The sequence below is a fragment of the Neopsephotus bourkii genome, unplaced genomic scaffold (genome assembly GCF_033783945.1).
Source record: "Neopsephotus bourkii isolate Nb327-2 ecotype Australia unplaced genomic scaffold, CSIRO-AGI_Nbou_v1 NB_31, whole genome shotgun sequence".
NCBI classification, from domain to species: domain Eukaryota; kingdom Metazoa; phylum Chordata; class Aves; order Psittaciformes; family Psittacidae; genus Neopsephotus; species Neopsephotus bourkii.
Window position 1 is genome coordinate 447,438 of NW_026900548.1, and position 22,637 is coordinate 470,074.

Here is a 22,637-nt window from a genome sequence, read left to right on the forward strand (position 1 = left end):
GAGTTTCACTTTTTCATCGTTGAAATCTATGTGTTTATTCCTGCTGCTCAGCATGAGCAGCTTTGGGGAGCCAAAATGTGTTTACCGAGGCAGCAGCAGTGCTATGCGAGTGTTTGCCTGTTGCTGCCTCAGTAGGTGAGTTGTTCGCATAACAGGTCATGTCTCAGAAGATGGAAAGGTGATGAGGAAAAGCCAGACCATCCTGACCAGGAATTCAGTCAAAATAATGCTGTAATGGGGTTTGAGAGGAGTCCTGGTGGATAATAGTGGTCAACAATGCAGAACGGAGGTTGCCAGAGTTCATTTGGTTTTACCCATCAGAAGCTTTTAGATTTAAGTCTGTTGCCTATTAATCTACCTCTTTCATTCCAGTTGTAGGTTTTGGGAACAAAATGCCATTATTTACATCATTGTCTCCCCTTTTCCTGAGGGACTCATAAGAAATGTGTTTTTGCAAGGACCTCCAGCCCTAGCAGGAGAATCAAACTAGGAGGTGATGCTCAAACTGCCACTGCTATGAGTCACTCCACCTCCTTGGGGGAGTGCAGATTAATGCTGTAGCAAAAGCAGCTCAAATAGAGTATTAGGATACCTGAGTTCAGGGTACCTGAACAGGAAAGCTGTGTATTCACAGGGTGAGAGGTTCAAATCACGCCTAACTGTGGCATGAGTTGCAGAGGAGGAGATCAAGCTGGCTGATCCCGTCTGGTGTGAGGATTTGTGAGTCTGCATGGGAGCCAAGAGGTGTCTTTGCAGTGACTCCAGCAGGGCTTGGAGTGCGCTCCAAGTGGGCAGGTGTCCACGTTCAGTAAGCATCATGTCAAAACTTGCAGTGACTGGTAAAGTGACAGTGCTGGCCAAGAGTGGCCAAAACCTGAGCTGCCTGCTGGGCTCCCAGTATGAGTTTTCAAGCTGGACCAGTCAGAAAACAACACCATCCTGCAAAAGCACGTGAATGCTCTGCCTTTTTCCAGTTATAGTTGAATGAAAAATTAAAATAACCCCAAATTAATATAAGATACCGCTAGACTGGGTCAGTCAGGCTGCTGTGTTCCAGTAAATTAGAAACCTTTTGGTTTATTTTCCTAATTCTTTTTTGCAAGGATTAATGTGGCTGTTTCTCTGGTAAATAAATAGGCATTGCGATACAATGAAAGCCATGGGACTAGAAAGGACCCTCTTGCTTGTTAAAATGCTTGCCATAATTTGTCATTGCAGTCTGACAAACCAACGAACCAAAGTACAGGGCTTCAGGAGTAGTTCACAGTTATCAGCAAGAAGACTTTGTCCTTTTCTCCTCTTTTTAAACTTTGGAATGAAGATTTGCTGCTGAGTGTGTGTATGTGCCATGCTGAATTAGGGCTGTTTCAGGTGGATTTGCCATTCAGCAGTGAATGAGACCTACCCTAAAAATAGAAAACATGCTTTATAAGTGACAAAAATTGGCAAGGAGGACTTGGTCAGATGCAGTTTTGGAACTGCTTTTAGGGTTGTTTTTTTTCAGTTCAGTTCCAAGTTAAACATCCCTTTAAATTAATTAGAGCTATCACAGTGTCCCTGGAATACCAGTGGAGAGATTGAATCCATGAATCCAGTTTTAATAGTCCCTCAGTTCTGAAGAGAGGCTGCAAAAGGCAGCCTAAGGAGATTTTTGTGTACAATGAAAACCAAATTCCTGACTAAACTGGCTAAGATGAAAGATCTGAAAGCAAAGATCTACCATGAAAGTGCTGGAAAGCTTCTAATTACAGTGGAATCAGTGTCCCAGGGTATACAGTTAATATTGAGCTACTGAACCGTACTTCTCAACCTAGCTGGGTTCTCATCAAAGTCCTGTTCTCTGTTTAGATGCCAAGAAAGTTTTGAAATAGCTCCAGAGCTTTTTCAGCAGCTTCTGCTGAGTGCAGATGTTTGACTTCAGAAGGACAAGTCGAGCATAGATTTTGTGGCATATAAACCCTTCCTTATATATACTGCCATACTTCTTAATAATCTGATGAACTTTTATAAACCTAATTAAAAGGCACTTGCACATTTACATATGAAGTCATGGCAACTACGCTGAACCAGCAAGGCAGAAGCTTCTCCTTTGTGCTGCAAATCCATGTTGCTTTTCTTTAGCAATAATACATACACAACACATTGAATTTGATGCCTGCTTGTGTTCCCCTGTTTATTACAATATTTACTGGTGTCCCCATCATGTTACCTGTAGCCAGTGCCCATTACTCTAAGCAGAATTTCTCTTTTTATGTATTGTTTTAGGTATTGACATTGCAAAAGGGAAGAGAAAAGCACATGCATCCACATAAGCACACAACTTATGTCAATTTCTGCCTACTGTATGTAGGTATTCACATAAACATGCATGTACACAGTGTTTGCAGGCTGTTGTGGGCATGCAGTTAGGTGAGGTTTGAAAACTGTATTTGAGACACCCTTTCCAACATGGAGGATCAGTTTCTGGGAGCAGGAGCATTCTTCAGTCTGTATGAAGTCCTGTTGAGGATGGTGGGGCTCTATGTGTTTGCAGATTTCTAGGCCATTTATTTAAGTTCTTTAAAATGAACTTTATTTTCTAAAAGAACATACTTTAAAATCTTTTCTTTTTCTTTCTAAACCCCTCTTAGTTCTGTTAATCTTTTGTACTTTGAAAAAATCTAAGTTTTGGATTGTGGGGTGGTTTTTCCCCTTTACAGTCCAGGCAGTCAGTCAGGAGGGTGGCTGAATAGTTTGTCTAAAGCAAACAAAGATTTCAGATAACCCAAAGGTGCACCAGTCATTTTGCTAAAGGTTTTGATGGTGGTTTTGATCAAAGTCTGGGTTATATAGCACATAGGGTTGTAGCATTTCCAAAGGAAACCAGAAGTTGAATCTTTGCAAATGTTCAGTGATTGATTTCATTTAGAAGTATGAAAGTGTGTGTTGATACGTATGGGCCTTATCTTTATTTACTCTTCCAAACCTGTCCCCCATGTTTACCATCCATTCCTGTTCAGTGATGAGCTTTTCCAGAGGTGTCTCTTACCCCATGTTGTGTCCCTTCTGTCTCACCCTGAAATACCCAGTGCTATCTTACCTGAACTGTGCCATTGCCCCACTGGATTCTGCTCATGTACTGTAGGGGCCTTTAACTTGCTCTCTGCTTTGAGTTGTACAAAGTCATCCTTTCATGCAGCTTTAATGCTTTAATGTGAATTTTTGCTACAGTTTAAGAAAACTGGGAAGAATCCCTTTATTTTCTACTTTTCAAACAACTATGTCTAGAAACTCAGTTACATTGAAAAAGAAGAAAGTGCTTAAAATCAATAAGCTGAAATAGAATCCGTATCCAAAGTTTTCTGGGGTTTTTCTGTGTTCTTTTTCTTTCATTGGGTACCAGCGTATCATACTAAACCATCCACTGAATGAGAAAATGAGAACAATTCAAAATGGACCATTTCTAATGTGCTTGTTTCATTCTTGTGTTTCAGTCTATCCGAGAAGTCACGGGCTATGTTTTGGTGGCTTTGAATCAGTTTGAATACTTGCCTCTGGAGAACCTGCGCATCGTTCGTGGGACCAAACTCTATGAAGAGCGCTATGCCTTGGCAATATTTCTCAACTACAGAAAGGATGGTAACTTTGGACTCAGGGAACTTGGCCTGAAGAACTTGACGGGTAAGGGAAACTTGCAAATGTGATGGATCAGTTGCAAGAACCCAAGTGAGCTTGTTGAATTTTTGCCCCAAAGTTCTCAGTCTCTTGCATTGTGCACCATGAGCTGCTTGCAGCTGTTGGTTGCTCGAGAGGTTTGTTGGTACTTCATTCTTATTTTGGTTCACAACTGTACGTTTTGCAATGCTGATCAAAGGTTGTGTATGGAAGTCATGCCAAGCTGTGTATTTGAAACAGAAACAGTTGTTGAAAGAGTAGAAGAGTTTTTTCCTTAGTTTTGGTATCATAAGCATGTTGGTTTCCTTGTGATCCTTGGTTATTGCACGTGTGCTGCTTCAGGTTACATGCTTTCTGCCAAGTTAGCTTAGCTTTAGTATCCCCTCTGCCTCTGCTCTTGCTGCTGTGTCTCTTTTGTGGCTGCACTGGAGGGTGAGGGGGGACAGGAACAGTGTGGTAGAGAACTCTTTTTCTAAGCAAAAATAGTGCATTATATATGGGGGGAAAATGCTTCTTAAGACAAAAATGTAAGCCAAGTTCATTGGTTTATGTTCATCTGCAAACTTAGGGCTGGATCATGATGTAGGATAGATCAGCATTTCATTTCTCACAGCTGAGAATCTGCAGTCAGTGGTTTAGGTCATTAAAAATTGGCTAAATATCACTGGACTGTAACTTAATAAAGTGCAGACATTTGCAAACTCTTTTTAGGGAGTTCACTAAAAGTATTTTATTTATACCTGGTTCCTCATCAGTTATGTTAATTTCTTCCCTAAGATTTGGTGATTGTGGAATAGCCTTCTGCTAGTGGCTAAAAGCTGACTCAAAGTCAGTGACCTGACCTGGATGTGATGTTTGACCCAGAGTACAAAGAGGTGGGAGCCTTCTGAACTATATTTAGGCGCCCTTCACCCTTTGCTTTTTTTGTGTTGCAATATTCAGAGCAGCACACAAGTACTTCCAGTTCCCTCACCAGGCTGTGCAGCAAAGCTTTCAAAAAGAGGAGGGGAAAGAGGAGGGGAAAGGAGGCTTGAAACACTTTACAAACTAAAACAGCTTTGGTTGACTGTTTCTGATCATGCTCATTTTTCTGGTCATGCTTTTAACAACTTCCTTTACTGAGACCGTCATGCTGATATCAGAGTGATTTCCAAGGTCTGAAAATCCTTGCTATCTACTCCTATCACTTTCATAAGCCAATTTCCTCTTCGTCTGTTCTGTTTCTTCCTGTCTTTCTGATTTAGGGTGTTCATTGTGACTATCCTTCACATAATACAGAGCTATAGCGTCAGGTAACAGTAGTATTATCTCTTTCTTCATATACTTTTTCTTGACTGTGATTTGGAGAAAAAACTCCAGGAACAAACTTGCCAACAAAGTTTTCAAGCTGACAAGCAGGTATTCTTTATTGCGGCACCGGGAGATACGCGGGATAACTCCTCCTAACGTGTGTCCCCATATTGTCATACAAGCCATCCTTATATAGTCCCTGGGCATACATACATATTCATGAGGCTACATATGGATTACATCATTTTCCCTGTATGCGTTCCCTGCATGCGTACAGAATCATGGTGGTGGTCTCTGAGGGTCGTTTACTTCTTCCAGCAATCTTCATCACTTCTGGCAGCCTTTGAAGCACGCTCAGTAGATGCTCATACCAGTTTAATTGGTTCATTAGCACCAGAGGCATAATAATCCTCCCATCCTCCTACTTATCAGTTAGTTTAACTGTAGCCCATCCTGGACACCTGCGTTCCCAAATACCCCTTATCCCTGTGTCCTGTTTTTCTAGGCTGTTTTTTTCTTAAAGCTATGTCAACTATAACAATTTATCTTGTGAGAATTCTCAGTATGTTCTCTAGCTGCACTCTCTCTATATATTTTTCTCTATGTACCCTGCACCTCAGTAATTTTCCATTGCTACTGTTACAAAACCATCAAACTTAACATTACTTAAAGCTACTTCTAAAGATTTCTATATCCCATCTTGTAATTTTGTGCCTTCTCCCCTTGTCTCAACTGTGGGTCTCAAAAGGCTTTGTAAAGGTCACTAGACTGGGTGACACTGAAGACAGAGATGACGTGAAGCCAAGGCCGGAGAAAGACTGGAACCCTTTCCTCTTGGGTCTAAGGCTGTTGTTTTGCCAGGAGGCAAGGGTTGTACTTTCAGTGCTTGTTTAGCTATGGCTTTGCTGCTCAGTAAGGTAAAAACCTTTATTTTGTAGTCTTTTTTTCAAGATTTTTCTCACTGAAACAGCTAGGCAGCTCCTCATACTCCAGAGATTCTCTCTAGAAGCTGCTTGTACGTGATAGGCATGGCGCCAAAACTGCCCAGCAAATAGCTTGACTTTCTTTCCAAGTGTCATAAGAAAACCTGCCTTGGCTCAGCTGCTGAATCTTCCCCAATACGAGATCATCACAGCCACTTCATCTGATTTAGGTGTTTACAAAGGCCCCTGATAGGATTATTTGGCTCTAAATGTATTGTTGTCTCTTCGAAGAGAATTGCCCTAATAACACTAGCTTGTCTCCACTGAGCACTTAAAATAGCTTCTGGGTGCTGAAAATAAGCCAGTGCGTGCTTCAAAATACTCTTAATATTTTCTAGATAGCATGTGCAGGGCCTCCCGAGTCTCATCAGCAGCTGTTCTTTGACCATTTTGTATACTGGTTAGGATGCACCTGCCTATTTTAACTCCCAACCTGCCTGTCATTGCAGATGCTCTCCCTGGAGCATACTAATACTTAATTTATTTTCCTTACACATCTTTAGCATTAGTAGCTGCATAAAAACGACTGGTGGACATGGGAGTCGGTGATCTTGCGCGTGGTGCAGCTGTGATAAACCAGCTATGTCTGAACTTATCCTGTGTCTACCAACTGCTCCATATTTACGTCATACACAACCAGTGGTTTGTTATTAAATTTAAGATGAAGCAGCCCCTCTGAGTTTGCATCCTTCAAGTCTGCTGCAGATTTCAAGAGATGGACGCTGAATGGTGCATGTCTTGCACTTGAATAAAATATGAACCTAATTCTTGCCTTGTGTGTGAAGAACTGTCTTTCTAGTGCTTTTGCCTTGTTCACGGACATTTGGGAAGTTCTGTTCTTATTTGTGCAGTGCTGGACGATGGGTTCCTGAGGGTATTTCTGCCCAGTACTGTGAAGTATACAACTACAAACTCTACTCCCTGTATTAAATAAATGAGGAAGCTGGTGTCACCTGCAGGTTATCCTCAGACTTAGCCAGAGACAGGGTTTTGGCCTCCTGTGCAGTACCATTGCATTATTTACGCTGTTTTGTTACCAGATGTGTTTTATTGCTAGATATGTCTGTCATGTTTTCATATTTAAATGTAACTTTGAATGCTTGAATTTCTTTCCATACACTATAAAAAGAAGTGACAGCTATGAAGGCATTAAGTCTTATCTCACCCAGGAAACATGATTCAGTTCTCACTCCTGATATCTGTCAACCTGAAGGGGAGTTTTTGTTTGTGTAGTGCAGGATAGGACCACATCCTAAAACTCATGACACTTGCAATAAATCTCACCTGAAAAAGCTACTTTTCTCCCTTGTTAGAGAAATGCAGTTAATGGTTCCACAAAAGCGTCAAAACCAAACAGACATTGAACTAATGAAGTGGCTGCTGCTATCTCAGCTGGACTTACTTATCTCAGCTTGCAGATTCAGCTGCCAAGTAGCCTTAAAGTGAATAGGAGGTTTGACATACTGAACGTATTGTTCAGCCTGGGTTTAGCAGAATAACTGATGCTGAGGGAGAAGGTATGCCACCTTCTTCCATTCATTGCCTGTGAGCTAGTGCAAATCATTCCTGTCTTCCCCAGCTAGCCAGGCAGTCAACCTTAACTTACCCAATGAAAAGGTATAATCGTCATTCACAGTTTGAGTACTCCAAATACAGAGAATACCTGATGGCTGCATTTCATTATGGCATTTATCTTCATGAGTGAGGAAAGAGGGATAACTCACAAGTGCCAAAACCACTTATGAAGTATCCCATATTTTCCTCTGAGTGAAGATGAATGAGAGACATCTACAGCAAATGATGTATCTTTGACTGAGCAGTGATAACCTCATCTTCCCTATTGGCCTTGAGGACAGAGGCTCCCCTTGTGTGTGCCTCTGCAACTCTTGAATTCCTTTACTATATTAGAATAAAATTGACTCAGCAGTGATTAGTTCAGTAGCAGAAAAAGAACCCAGAAAAAAATCCATAGTTTCCTATTTGCTTGTTTTGCAGGAATGTGGATAAATAGTAAATTAAGATAAAATGAGGTTCAAGTCACAAGTTAATATTGTAGCTGAAGGGACTTGTTCAGTGATAGTCAAAGAAAAGAAATCAAATTTGATGGGGAGGAGAATGGTAGAAAAAGGACCATCTTTACTGGGTGTAAAAGGTGATACGTTGTCCATTTCCCCTCCTACAGATGTTTGTCTTGTGTTTTATTTTTTAGAATTGTGATTCAATTTTTTTTAATTCTTCCGTAAAACAGAATTTTTAAATTCTGTGATCATTTCTAGAACATTTTCAATATCCTGTCCCCCCCCATGAGGAAATAAAAACTCTTAAGGGGTAGTGGGAGAAGAACATCATCTTGTATGGAAAAGGTGACCTTTTCAACCTCTCAGCCAGTCTCTTGTTTTGGGTTTTTGTGGTGGTGTATCATTCACCATAATTATATTGCAGCACAATGAAGTTGAAGGGGAGGGCATAGGAGGGGTTGAATTTTCTTTCAGTTTTGTTCACTGTGCTCTTTTTGGACCTACAACCCTTTTGGAGATCTTATTTAGATACCTGCTCAGGACCTGAGCTCTTTCAGCACTGTGTGACTGCAAATTAAGCAGGGATTAAGGACACCCCCTTTTTATTGCCTTGATCAGAAAGCCCTCAGCCTGTGTCAGCAGAACCTTTCCTTGGCCCACATGCACATTTCTGATGTAATTACAGAGCTGTGAATACCTGTGTGTGGCACCCAGCAGAGGAGGCCGGCCTGTGCCTGTTTGTGGCGTGTTCCTTTATTGCTGTGGCTTCATACTAGTGGGACGAGCTGGGAAGAAAGCAATATGTAACTTGCCTCAGGCTTCCTATGCAACAGGTGGCAAAGCCATTGCATCTCTAACCTCGGAGAGGTGTTGCTAGGATACATGCAGGAATGAGAGATTTCTGTAAAGCATCCCCCTGGTCCCCTCTGCGTGCAGGGCTGCTGCTGTTGACTGCCCTGGAGAGGAAGCTGCAGTAGCTCTGTAACTACCCAGGAGTGCTCATTTTCCTGTATCCTCAGAGCTGCACTGACCACAGGGGCATTTGTATCCCAGCACAGCTTTGCTGACTGGCCAGTGGGTAGAGGAAAAGGAAGGAATACCTCCAGCATGGCTGTGCTTCCCTTGGGAAAGGAGGGCTCATCCGTGTGGTGGCATAGACCACGGGGGCACAGTGCCATGGGTTTCCCTTTCTCACCTCGTCTCTATGGAGCGAAAGATCAGGGCTGTGGCTGCCCCCGTGCTGTTAAATGAAATGAGCATGGCTGTTTCCTCTCCCCCAGGACAGTGAGACTATGTCCTGGAAAACAGTATTACCCTATTCCAGCTACTGCTCCCCTCGGACATTCACGGGCATGATCTGACAGCCAGGAGAGTCCAGAGGCTGATCTCTGCTGGCAGCTGGTATACAGCTGCCCTGTGCTGAGCACAAGGACAGTTTCTAGCATGGATTCAGGCTGCTCTCTGCCAGTTGGCATCAGTGCCTACAAACACTGCCAGGCACTCCTCAGCTTACCTCTGCTAACTTGGCCCTGCGGAATCCCAGATAAGGGACCTGCAACCTGAGGAGCAACTGCCTCCAGCTCCAGAAAGTTGCTCACAGGTGTTTTCAAGGCAAATAGGGCAAATAGGTATATTGTATGCAGCCAGAAATAAATACTGATTTTGAACCCGTGAGATTAATACTATGAGTTTACTGTGTTCAGTAACAAGAGTGGGACATTGTTTTTTACATCACACTAATGTCTACAATTCTTTGCAACTTAGTGATCAATAGTTTACACTCAGTTTTCCTAATTTCAGAGCATTTTACTATTTTCAGTTCTGTCTCTAGTGTTAGAAATGGGCAGCCTTCTTTGGAATGATGATGACAAGGAACTAAACAAAAAAGCTGCTCATAATAGTGATATATTTGTAAATGTATTTAACTGGAATTTCAAAGGTTCTCACATAAAGTTGTTTGTGGGTATCCCCTTGCCCCCCCATATTTTCACATAAACTACACAACGTATCTAGTGGATTGCAAAAGGTCTGAAACAGTTTATTGAAAATACTATATAGAATGTTTGATGTAAGTCTCCAGTGTCATGCAGCAGGATAACTTCATGTTGCACATCCTCTCCTGCAACAGAACAGGGCTTAAAATCACAGGGAGGAGAAACTAAGCCAAATCCTTAGCTGGTGTAAATTGGCTTCCTTGCTTTGACTTCATAATGAACTGAAATTTAAATTGCCCTTTACTTTCTTCAGTGGATAATTTAATTCATGCTTTAATTTATAAGCTAACTAGTGCCTAACTCCCACTTAAGCCCTTTACAGATGTTGTGTTCAGGGTTCTCTGTCAGGATTGATACCCGCTAATGACAGCTGACTCAGGGCATGTCTACACCACACAGCGGAGCTCTGTACAGGGATCCTAGAGCTAACATCAAGCCTAGCTTGCGTTCGAAACAGTGTTACCTGCACCACTTGGATACTGTGCTCAGTCTAAACAGCCCAGCAACATGGACACTCCTGTCGAACTGTGGTCTCTGCAAACAGAAGCACATCGTTCTGGGATTTCAGGGTCATAGTTATGTGGCTGCTGGGTAAAGAAGGGTACTGGACTGGGAGGAAGCACTGGGGTTTAGAGTAGATATGGGAAATCCTTCATAGCCCTGTGGGAACCTACGCCTCTGCTGCTTTCTGTTGTGAATCACCACTTCTACAACAGAGCCACTTGCCTACTTTAATTAAAGGATGTGGTGTGATGTGGAATTCAGCTTTTAACAGTGACAAATGTTAGTTTAAATGTCATTATAAAATACATCCACTTATGTTACCAGTGTCACCTGATATGGCATGTAAAATAATAATGCCATTCATTTTTGGCAGTTTCTGCTTTCTGCCTCTCTGCAGTAGTTCTCTCTATCTGTACCTTTTTCAATTATGAAGTAAAAAATCCTCCGTGTTCTGGAGGTGTGAAACACCCTTTAGCTCTTTAGAAATTCGGGCAATCAAGATAAATCCAGTAATACTGAAGCCTTCCAGTAATACTGAAGCCTTCCAGTAATGGAGCGAGTAGCTCTGCCTGACTTCAGTGAATCGAGAGCTTTAGCAGCACAGGGATTTCTCTAGCCACATGCTTAAATATCTGAACACAGTAATCCCTCCATTTCAATCACACAGGTCAGGAATGGGTGGCATTTCAGAACATCCAACTTTGGCAGACAGATCTGTATTGAGCTACACTATACTTCAAGCAAAATGCAATCAGCATTCCAGTCGGGAAGAAATGGCACAGTTCATAGCAACAGCACTGCTGAAAAAATATAACCCAGCTCCCCACCTGCTTGGAAAAGAAAGAGTTGGGTTGTAGAGCCCAGGCCAAGTTCTGGTCTTGACTAGGTAGTAGGCTTGCTACTCCAGTAGTAATCTTCTTCAGTTTTGATGAGTGAAAAAAGTGTTCATTTCAGTGTGTTTTTTCTTTCTTTTCCCTCTTTTTCTCTACAGTCCTCTGAATTTATTGATTTTCTTATTTCCTTCTGACAGGCTACAGCTGACAAGGAATTAGGAGCTTTTGTAAGATAATTAGAGTCTTGTGTTACACGGGGAATGTAACTTATCAGCACTCCCTAGGAACAGGCAGGCTACTGAGCACAATGCCTTCTTCAGTTGCCTCACGGGTGGTGGGTGCTCTCTGACCACCCACAGCAGTGATGTGAGCTGTGAGCACTGGTGGGGCGGAGGGACCAGCCAGCAATGTGGGGTTGCTGACATCTAGGGCTCAAAATGGCATGAAACTGTGAGGATCTGGTGGCAAGTTTAGTGGCTTTACTTAAAGCTTAGCAAAGGTATTGCAGTGGCTTTGGCAGTGTATGTGTGCAAGGTAGCACATACTTACCCAATCCAGGAGTAAGCTCCCTCTTCTAGCTTTTCTTGTCGACTTACAGGAATAAGGAATTGGGGTCTAGGGAACTATTATTGTGAACACAAAAGTTACACTGAGTTCAAAGAAGGTTGGATTAGACCTCTAGGGTTACGTGGTAGAAATAATTGCTGTTCCTAGGGTATTTTCATGCCTGTTCATTTTCATGTCATTCGCAACTGAAATCCCCTAGAAACCCTGTATGATGAGATTGGAGAGGCAGTGAACCCCCGACTGTTTCATTTACTACATCTAGCTCCAGGGAAGACCCTGAAGATTGAGGAGGTAGAGAAGCCATCCCAGACACAGCACAGGGGCAAGTGTCACATAGCCTTGGCTGCCAGCAGGCTGACAGAGGCTCCCTCCTTCTGCTTGCTCAGCTCCACCCCAAGCTGCTTTGTCTCAGCCTGGCCAGCACTGGAACTAGGCTCAACAAAACCACTGTGGGGTTGTTCTAACCTGAGCAGGTCTGCAGCAGCCACTGGAGGTTCAGCAGTGCAGGGTGAGGAGTGAGCAGCAGTCCATTAAGAGTTGATCTGAGCCTGAGTTTGAGCACACAAGCTTTGTATGTTGAGATGTGAAAGGGGCATGCTGCTGTTATGAGCATGTGTGGTGTGTTAGTCTATGAAAGAGCAAGCTCTAACAGATTGAACCCATCTGCAGTGCTATGCTGACAGGTCCTGCCTGCAATTTCCAGGCTGAGGAAAACACCTGTTAGCTCACCCACATAAGCGCTGCTTCTGAATTTGCACACAGATAACTGCAGTTGATCCCTAATGGGGAGCAAGGATTTTACCGTCAGGAGCTTTCCTTGTGTGACTGGGTGAAGTAAAATGGACTGACAGTTACAGTTGTCTTCAAAGACCCTTTGTGGCCCTCTTTGTTCTCTACCCATGCCCTGCCCACAGGAGTGCACATGATGGCAGGGATGTGTTCAAGGGCAGCAGTTCCATGCAGCTGGACATGCTGGGATTGTAAGTGTGCACTGTAAACACTGGGGAAAGCCGTGGAGGCAAACACAGAGACAGGTGGGAAAAGCTAACCTTGAGGAGAGCATCAGAAGAGAAATGCAAACTCTAGAAGAAGAGGAATCACCGTGTGAACAAAGGGAGGGAAGTGGGAAACACCCAGGTATGTGCCGGTCAATGTAATGGTGCAGCAGAAGCACTCACCTGAACCGTACCTGCTTTATGGGTGAAGGAGCAGACAGGCTGGGCAGGAGCGTGTCTGATACAGACCTACTGGAGTTCCCTGGGAGTTGAGACTCCCTGGTTGGTCCCACCCAGCTTCACACCACGGAAAAGGAGCTTTGATTGGTCTGAAGTGACAGCGTGAGGTAATCGGAGCTGGAGGCAGGTAATGCGTGTGGACACAGAGCTGTCCATGTGCTGCAGGAGCCTTTTCTGCATCGCTAGAATGTGCCTGCAGGCATAGAGTGGGGGAACAAAGGTTTCAGATGAGGAGAACACGCTAGAGGCCTTTGATGTTTGGAAATCGCTCAAGGGGCTGTCTTCTCTGAAACCCCTTTGCCTTGCCTTTTTTTCTGCTTTATTTTTTCCCCTTGCTGAAACTTTCATAGATGTGCTTTCATTTCTTTAAAGCTTAGAAGCAAAAGCACATCCATCCATCCAGTCGCCGTACAATTGCCATGCTCACGCTGGAGCTCCCCGAGGAGCTGGCTTCTGCTTCTGCCCGTCAGAAATAGCACAGCCACGTGCTTTGGGTTGAAACAGCAGCTACTCCTGACCCTGGGGCACAGAAGGAAGGGCAGCATCAAAGACATCTCTGTCTACTGTTCTGGAGGGAGAAGATTGTGGTGTTGGGGGGAGGGTGAGGGGGGTGTTGTGTTGGTTTTTAACTGGTCATCTGGGCATACACTCAGATTGATGATGAAGGCTGTGCAAGCTCTGGGAGCTGGTTCCATCACAGGGCTGTAGAGTCAGTCAGCTTTGAAAATGGCTCTGGGCACAGGTACCTGAGGGCCTGGTGCAGAGACTGAGTTTAACTGCAGCAGTTCAAGATGTTCTTGCCAAGACAGCGTGAACGAAGTTCACCTGCTCCAATCTCTTGTATGTAGACATCAGTTAGAGCCAGTAGCAGAGCTTTTGAGAGCTACTGTAACATTACAGCATGTAAAAAAAAAAATGAAGAAGGAGGAGTTTGAAAAAGAAGGGAGAAAGTGCTGGAATTGTAAAGGACCATCTTTCATTTCAAAGTGAAAATGATAGGATATTTAACAGCTATGTTAAACAGATACATAATTTAGGATGTTTAATAACTTTTTTGGGCTTTCTTCTGTAACTGACCTCACATGTTGAACCAAACAAATCAAACTAATTCTTATTAATCAAACAATAATAATTGAATCTGGTTTAGACTGAATTTTGCTTTCCATCAGAGTTGAGCTCACTGAAGTATCTGCTCTTGGCTTGTTTACCTGGTCTGGGAAATGAAAGGGTTTAAAAAAACCTTAAAAAGGATTTAGAAGTTGTTTACTGCTCATACTTCATCCCAGTATCAGTCATAAGATATTTCCTTTGTTGTAAGCGTGTGTTCAATGCAAACAGATATGCAGAGCAAATTGCAAATGAATCAGCTCAGCTCTGGTTGTGGTGCAGGTCTGTCAATGTGATTTGACATGAGCTACCTGTTTCTTGGCAGGGTAAATTGTCTTTTCTGGAGAGCTGCTTGCTGCCATGCTTAACCCATACCCTAGCTTCAGACTACTGTGAGTGTCCCTAGGGCAGGCAGCAATCACTTCTGAGGTTATACTGGATTCACAGCCCTAACTTCTGTGCATCTCTGGTTATCTTGAAGCAGTATGATGAGCTCCAGGCTCGCTGCATGTCTCTGGTTCTGGAGTGCAGAATTAAATGCAGAAGCACGCCGTATCTTGGAGCAGTGCCCTTGGTTTACTGTTGTTGTAATTTCTTCTATAAAAGCATGCTGGTTCCTTTTATTTTTAAGCCAAAGCAACACTGAGATAGTGCACCTGAATTAGTGGCAAACTTTGTGGTGATCTTTGGAGAATGAACTCGATCACGACCAGGCGTGAGGGTCCAGTCCCCAGTCTACTTTTTACACTTTACTGGTTTTGTATAAGAAGCAAAGTGGATGTGCAGCCTGGCAAGTGGGTTTCTCATCTATGGTGTTTTATTTCCATGATATAGTAATGATTATCTACCCTAATACTTGAATTCTTTACAAGCCTCAGCCAGTTAAAGATCCATACTAATAAAAAATGTAATGCAGCAGAGGGGCAACCATTCCTAATAATAAAAAAGTGGTATTGTTAAAAAGGAGAAGACAAATACAGGGAGGATAAAGGCAAAGTGCCCTGTCCTGTATGTGGTTGAAGGGGAAGCTCATTGATGGTAGACACAGCTGGATGTGACCTAGGCTGTGTAAGAAAAGGCTGAGGAAGACACCAGCAGGGGTTGATAAGATACTATCCTTCGTGTTGAATTGATACGTACAACCTGTGTTTTGGGAGAGTTGGACAGTGACCAGCACTGGCAGGGCATCCAGAATCTGGTGTCTCCACAGCATTGGTGCTCTCTCCCAGCCTCACCAGGACTGAGCAGGAATTGCAGTTTGTTTGGAGATGGTGGTAACTACGCTCCCTAAGTTTTATTTGTTTCTTTCCCCCAAGATGGAAGCACACTGCTGGCTCTTCTTACAGACCACACCATTGTCTGTATATTCTTTACCAGGGGTTGTATGCTTCTCTTCAGTTAGAAGACAGACTGAGTTGGGCTTGTTCAGCCTGGAAAATAAAAGATTCAGGGGTGACCTTACAACAGTCTCCCAATGCCTAAAGGAGGCCAATAAGAAATCTAGACAGGGAGTTTTTACAAGTGCTTGCAGGACAAGGGGAATGGCTTTAACCTGCCAGAACAAGGGAGGCTGAGATGAGCTCTTAGGCAGAAGCTCTTCCCTGTGAGGGTGCTGAGGCGCTGGCACAGGGTGCCCAGAGAAGCTGTGGCTGCCCCATCCCTGGCAGTGTTCAAGGACAGGTTGGACACAGGGGCTTGGAGCAACCTGCTCTAGTGGAAGGTGTCCCTGCCTGTGGCAGGGGGCTGGAGCTGGATGAGCTTTAAGGTCCCTTCCAGCCCAAACCATTTTTGGTTTCCTATGATTCAGTGTAACAGCTCCACTACCTAGAGCTGCCCCCAGGTTTTAGCTGTCAGTACCATGGCAGTGCAGGCAGCAGCTTGGTCTAGTGCTTTCAGCATGGATGCCTGAGCCCCCCCTTGGAGGGTGTGTCAGGGAAGCAGCAAAGGCACCTAGAGGTGGGAGGGATCATTGCTCGGAAGCTCTCAGAGTACGGGGTGAACTGGGAAGAGCGGGACTTGAGTCTTGTCTTTGTGTTCTTTTCTTTGCCTACGCAGGGTGTGTAGGAATTCTGAAATGACGATCTTGTGGCCGCACGGCTGTGGTTTTCTTTGCCTCTGTTGACTGTTACTTGTGGTAGCTGTGCTTCTGGTGGCCACACTTAAGTGCTGGTACAGGCCAGTTCCAGGTGTGTGTTGTAGTGCTGCTCTCAGGTGAAGGGGACAGTCAGGTGAAATGCTTTAGCAATGGCTGGACTCAGAGGCTAAAGACAGTGCTGATCTTTAAGTGAGACTTGATGTCTTAAAAGGAGGCACCAAGCTAAAATATGTGTAGGGTAAGGTTGCAAGGGCAACCTGCATGTGTGTCAAAAGAAGACGTGAGAGGGGTATTGTAAAGATTGTGACAGTAACAGCTTAATTCCATGGGCTGTACACTCAGCCCTGTGGAAACTTGGTAAATCTCACTACAGCCCTCACTTCATCCAGGAACAAGACTTCTAGATGTTCAGAGCTGGATGTTTTTGATTTAATATTCAGAGGCATTCAACTTCCCAAATAAAGAGAATAGTTTTGCTAGTTGGGAGATTTATTAATATCTTAATGTGGCTTTAGTTTTAGCCTTTTATTCGTTCCTTTCTAAAAAACCTTCCTACCAGAAACCAGCCTTGAAATTTGGAAGAATAATCAAAACTGCTGAGCAAATTTGACTATGCTGATGGGTTGAATGAGCTATGACTTCTGCTGACCTCATTCTGCTCCATTTGCCCTTCAGGTTGGTAGCAGTGGCAGGGTGTAAATTCTTATCTATTAGTTTAGCCTCTGGTATAAATAGAAAAAACATATAATTGCAGTCACTGTTTTGTCAGTGGCCTATCCAGCTGTGCTGCTTTGTGTCTGAGGAAGAAGTGGCAGTGCTGCCTCTGTGCTTCTCTGCCGAAGGAACCTTTCATCCCACTGTATTGGAGTGGGGCAGATTACTGCTTGCTTGTCACAGCAGGAGTGCCAAATGGGACACCTGCTTCCTGGGCATATATCCTCTAACATCCACATGTAATATCTCTTCTTCTTTCTTGCATCCTTCTCTGAAGCCAGATGCCCTCCATCTTATTTTAATTTGTGTGTTTTGGGGAAGACATAAAGTTTGTCTATATGGAGACAGGTTGTGACAGGTTACCTTACGATTCCAGTCCTAGGAAAGACACTATGAGACATGGAAATGATATCCTGTCTCTGAGGACTTTAATGGCTACAGGGCCATTTCAAAGCTCTGTTTTGTCTGTTGCTGATGTCCAAACCAAGGCTAAGGTCTTTCCATGAGCAGTATGAGAAAGCTGCTTTGCTGCTTCTGGCTCAGCACAGGTGTAGCCTTGAAGAAGAAAGCTGTGTTGTTTGCAGCATCCCAGAGGTTACTTGAGGAGGTCACTGTCTCTCTCAGCGTTAGAATGTGACTGCTGTTGACATCTTTTGGCATTGCATGACAGTTGTTTCACTGACCCAGCAACAGATCTTGAGGATACAAGGTTTCGATAGCCAATTTCACATTCATCCTCTGTGGGACCTGATGCAGAGCCTGAGGGTAGCCTGCTCAGAGATACAAGGGTTTCTTTCCTCTGTGCTTTCTTATGTGGGCAATTAGGGTTATAATCTAGTGTTTAAGGATAGCCAACAAAGAAGCCTTACTTGGGTTTAACTAAAATTGCTCCTTAACATGACTTTTTAAATTGAAACAAACCCTGCATGAATGCTCTTCTAAATCCATATAAAAGTGCCTTGTATTGATTTAGTCTATTTCAGTAACTAAGATGAGGTAAGCTAAGTGCATTCACTTGGGATTTCCCACCTGCTGAACTGACTTGACTTGACTTCAAAACTGATTTTGGTAAATCAATGCAAGCCTTGTGTGAAGAATAGGTCTGATTTGTTAGTACTTGTTTGAGGAAGAGCAGTGTGATAACTTAGGGGAAAAGGTGTCTTTTACCCTCTGACTGTAACGCTGGGGTGCCCTATTAATCTTGTCCCTCATTTTGAGCTTGAAGTGATACCAGTATTGCCCGAATACCTTAGTAGTACCTTCCTTCTGCAAGGAAACTGTCTGAAAAAGACTAATCCTTTTGCTGTGGGGGTGCACTGTTACCTTGTGTCTGGAGAAAAGAAGAGGAACAAGACTTGAAAACCTGCTTCTCTACCATCCTGCCTAATGCCTCCCCAAGCCAAATAAGAACAGATAAGAGCCCTAATGTGAAGCTTTCCTTCCCTTTTCAGACAGTGTCTTTCAGCTTGCTGTCTCTTTAAAAAAGTTTCTTCAGACATTAAGCTGACAGGCTCATCTTAACCTCAGCCACCAAGAGCTAATCTTAAGTGCCCAAACTAACACCTGTGACCAAATCTCTGCTCCACCGACAGTGAGGAAAGGAATTGAAACCTAACCCATCATCTTCCTGCACTGGAAGAAAGGAACTGCAATGAGGAACATGGTTTCCCTTTAATCCTCCCTCAGAGAGCTGGGTAAAATAAACACAGGGAAGCAGAGCAGCTTCTTGTGGGGAGCATCAGTGCCTATCTAGGCATCCATAGCTACCAAGGCAGCCAAGTTTTCACTTCTGTGTGAAGGCAAAGAAGGTTTGAGGGGAAGGATTTGAAAAAGGTCATTGAGATAACTTGCTGGACATCCACATCTTTGAGATACAGCACAGAAGAAAGAACAAAAGATGTTAGAAAATGTATCTTGTGTTTGATGAAAGGTGGCATGACAGGCTTATTGAAGGTGGGAAAAGACATAAATAGTGTATGAGAGAATGATTCGCTCTGGAAGATCCTGAAAGTGAATAAAATTTGCTTTTATTCAGTGTAGTGAGGAGACCTTAAATAGAGGGAGAAGAAAAAGGCATGTTTGGAGTGGTGAGCTGGAGAAGTAGTCACACAATGGAATTTGGAAGGAAACAGAAGGTCAAAATGGCTTCTTAAAGAAGAGATGCTGTTGTCAAGATATGAGGAAGGCCTGGACAGGAGCTCTAGATTCAGTGACAGACAAAGAAAAAAACATGTTAAGAAGTGACAACAGAGGTGGCATCAGCTGTGTCACACAGATTGACACTCTAGAGGTGAAAGGAGAAAGGACTACAGATTGCTGGGGCAGTCAGCAACACTGCCTGGGGCTGAAAGAGCAAAGGCGGAGTGCAGATGGGAGAGGGGATGCAGAATTTGTTCTCTGTGACAGACAGCTGTAGAGTATCTAGCCCAGAACTTAGAAATGTATTGTCTACCTCAAACCTGGGATCACCATCTTCAGGTGTACCTCCACAGGCTAAGTACTTCCTGGGAGGTTCTGTCAGGAACTGTGGATGCTGAGCGCTTGGAGAGGCTTGTCCAGCATCACCTGCTATCGGGGTCAGTGCTTTCTTATGGTCACGCTCATGGACATCACCAGGAAAGAAATACTGGCTTTTTGTAGCACAGAGCCATTTCTGACGAGAGACAGGTATCCCAGAAGGGAGAGTTTCAGTAAATGCGCAAGGAAGCTTGCAGGGCTTGAGGTTTATATTGTGGTTTTCTTGCTATCACACTTGGTGTGTTATCTAAAGGGATCTGTGAGTGAGGTGTAAAACAGGGCTCTGTTAATTATACATCACCCAGCAAACTGATAAGGCAAACAAAGCAGGCAACCAAGTAACACAGCCATGAACCACTTCAAAATAATAATGTAGCAAGAACAATAGGGGGGTAATTCACAGCTCCTGAAGAAATTCTTGCAGTTTCCAGGGGGTGAGATAGCAAGCAGCTATTGACTGTTTTCCTTTCATGTTTTCCACCTGTCTGCCGTGTGATTGGGAACTATATTAACTGAATCCTTGCAGGAGCTTTTTGCACTATTGTTTTAAAAGCCTCTGTCTACAAGAATCGATCCTGATGGAAACTGAGATGTAGGATGAAATGCGTACAGAGAGTGGAAGGAGAGTGACAAACTCATTTAAATATAGTTTAAATCCTTTCTAACTTTTGTTCCATGTACGTAGGTGTACAGGGGCAGCTCTGCATTTCCCCGGCTCCTTTAGGCTGCCCTGGCACCACAGAATGGGGTGAACTGGCAGCTGCCCAGCACAAGGGAATTAGTTCCCTTTGGGCTCAGGCACTTTCCACCAGTGCCAAGGCCAGGAAGGAGGGGGAAGGTTGGTGTGAGCTGGCAGCTGAGGTTTACAAGCTGGTCTAGTTACTGAAGGTGTTTGCTAACACATGAAAAACATGTTGCATACACAACATAGGTGCTGCCTCACAAAGCACCAGCCCAGGTGGAAGGGGAGAGTGGCAACCGCAGTGTGAAATGACTTTGGTAGTTGTGTGGCCTAACAGCACAAGGTGGTTGTATGCTCCTCCTTGGCTGTACAAGTGCTGAAGCACATGCCTGCACTGTGGAAGCCAGGAATTTAAACCCCAGCTAGCTGCCTTTCTCAGCTGCTCTTGGCAGTGGAGCAGGAAAACCCGCCATAGGCCACAAAGGCTTCCCCAGATACTAAGTAAACATTTGGGCAGCAGGCCAAAACCAATCTCCATGCTACCCAAGTCACACTGTTCACAGTACGAGTTCTAAGTGGTCTGAAGCCAGCCCAGAACGTCTACTTGAGATACCGTGATTGCAATACAGACATAACCTTTACATGAGAAGATATTCTAAAACCCTAATCAGCTTCAAAGTTCTGTAGCAATTCTCGTTTGATCTGCAGTCCAGACTCAAAAGTACTCACAAACTTGTCTGTTGTCTCTTCAGCCTCAAAGTGAATGAAGAGCTAGAGGAATCAACCCATAGTAAATTTCTTCACCTTTGGTTTTAGCCTCTTGCTTAAGAAAGGAACATTTGCATGCTGGAGAGATTTAGTAGGGGTATTCATTGCAAATACAGTAATGCCTGGGATGGGTTACTTTCAAGTTCCAAGCGGAGTAGGAATCCTGACTGGGCCATGTGTGTGAAAGCACACACTGCTGGTTTTGTAACAGACTGAAGAGGACTGACTGCAAGCCAGAGTTGTGCCAGTCTGGGATTTGTTGGGGTAAGCTATTTGCCATGTGTAACTTCATATTGTTTAGAGGACATCCCTGTGTCTCTTGTCTTTGAAAAGCTAAAAACCTACTCATATATAAAAGACTGGCAGCGTTCAGGTGTTACACTGACGAGTTTGGTTTGGTTCTGTTAAGTGCTGGAGAGGTTCGGAGAAACAAATTCTGCTTCAGGTCTGCTCCAAACAAAGATAGAAACAAACTTGATTGGTGTAAAACAGAGGATGGGAAGAAGAAAGTTTTCTGGTTTGCTACTTCTCTACATGTGTCTGTCTGGCCATCCTTTCAGCTTACCCATTTTCTACTGCACCACCTATATAAAAATAGAGAAGCGTGTAACTCAAATTAGTGGGAGTTGGCCATCTAAATAGCTTTTACAATGGTATGCACTCTGGGAACACAAGTCCAGTTTGGAAAGGGTGGGACACAATCCTGAAGTACTATTCTGAAAAAGAGACGGAACATCTTAAATTACATAGGTTTGAGAAAGCCAGGTTGAGGATTCTGCTTAAAACCTTTAGGTGCTCAAGTTTTGTGATGGCCTGAGACTTTCAGCTTTCATTTACACCCAAATCCATTTCTAGACGTCATACATGTGGAGTGACAATGAAAAAGATGAATCCTGGATTCTCAGAGGCTAGAGAATGCATATCCAAAAAATAACATTGATTATTTTTAACATCTCAGCATGTTTTAGTCATGACTTCTTGGGGGCTGACTAAGATCCTGGAATGCTGGGGGCTGCTTAGCCCACATTTGTAAAAATAGCACATGTCTGGCAAAGGCAAAAGAAGCTGAAGGATTTTCCATGCTACCTTTTATTGTGTGCTTGCAGGGTGAGGTAATGTAACATACTTTTGCTTTACTTTTAGGAGGTCCAGGTACTTATTAGGAATCATACCGGTCACATCTGTTTCTGTGGATGTATTGTAGATGATGAAACTTTCTGGGGTTGGCCACTTTCCAGCTAGCACTACCTGTTTATTACAGGCCATGTGTAGGAATGGAGTCATAAGCAACCTCTTACTTTGGCAAACCCACGACACTAATCACTTTTGTATTAACTTCAGTCAATCCTGAAAAAGTAAATGTTGTGGTTTATAAAGATAGCAATGTGCTAATCCTTTCAGTGGTCACTGAACTTTTTATGCTGTTCCATCTCTCATGCCTGAAGGATAAATGCTCCGGCTCTTGATGAAAGGCTAGATAGCAAAGTCTGTATGCACATCAAACACCGGACTTGTTATCAACAAATGCACTTTTCTCACTATTGCAGATAATTTTTGATCCACTTGTACCTTCAATCTGAGATTTCACTTTTCCACCCCACACCCTGGGCTTTTGTCACTAGGTCTCCTTCTCAGAGCACTGATGAAGAGGTCAGTCAACATAAAGGTCACTTGGT

General features: G+C 43.6%; 1 protein-coding gene across 7 annotated transcripts in view; it reads left to right on the top strand.

Annotated features, from left to right (window-relative positions):
* ERBB4 (erb-b2 receptor tyrosine kinase 4) overlaps positions 1-22,637 on the top strand; it is a 609,586-nt gene that overhangs the window by 316,282 nt on the left and 270,667 nt on the right. For all 7 annotated transcript variants that reach the window (XM_061344620.1, XM_061344647.1, XM_061344630.1 and 4 more), the window contains exon 3: positions 3,474-3,660. In XM_061344620.1, coding sequence (XP_061200604.1) covers positions 3,474-3,660 — 187 coding nt within the window. The remainder of the gene's footprint in view (positions 1-3,473; positions 3,661-22,637) is intronic.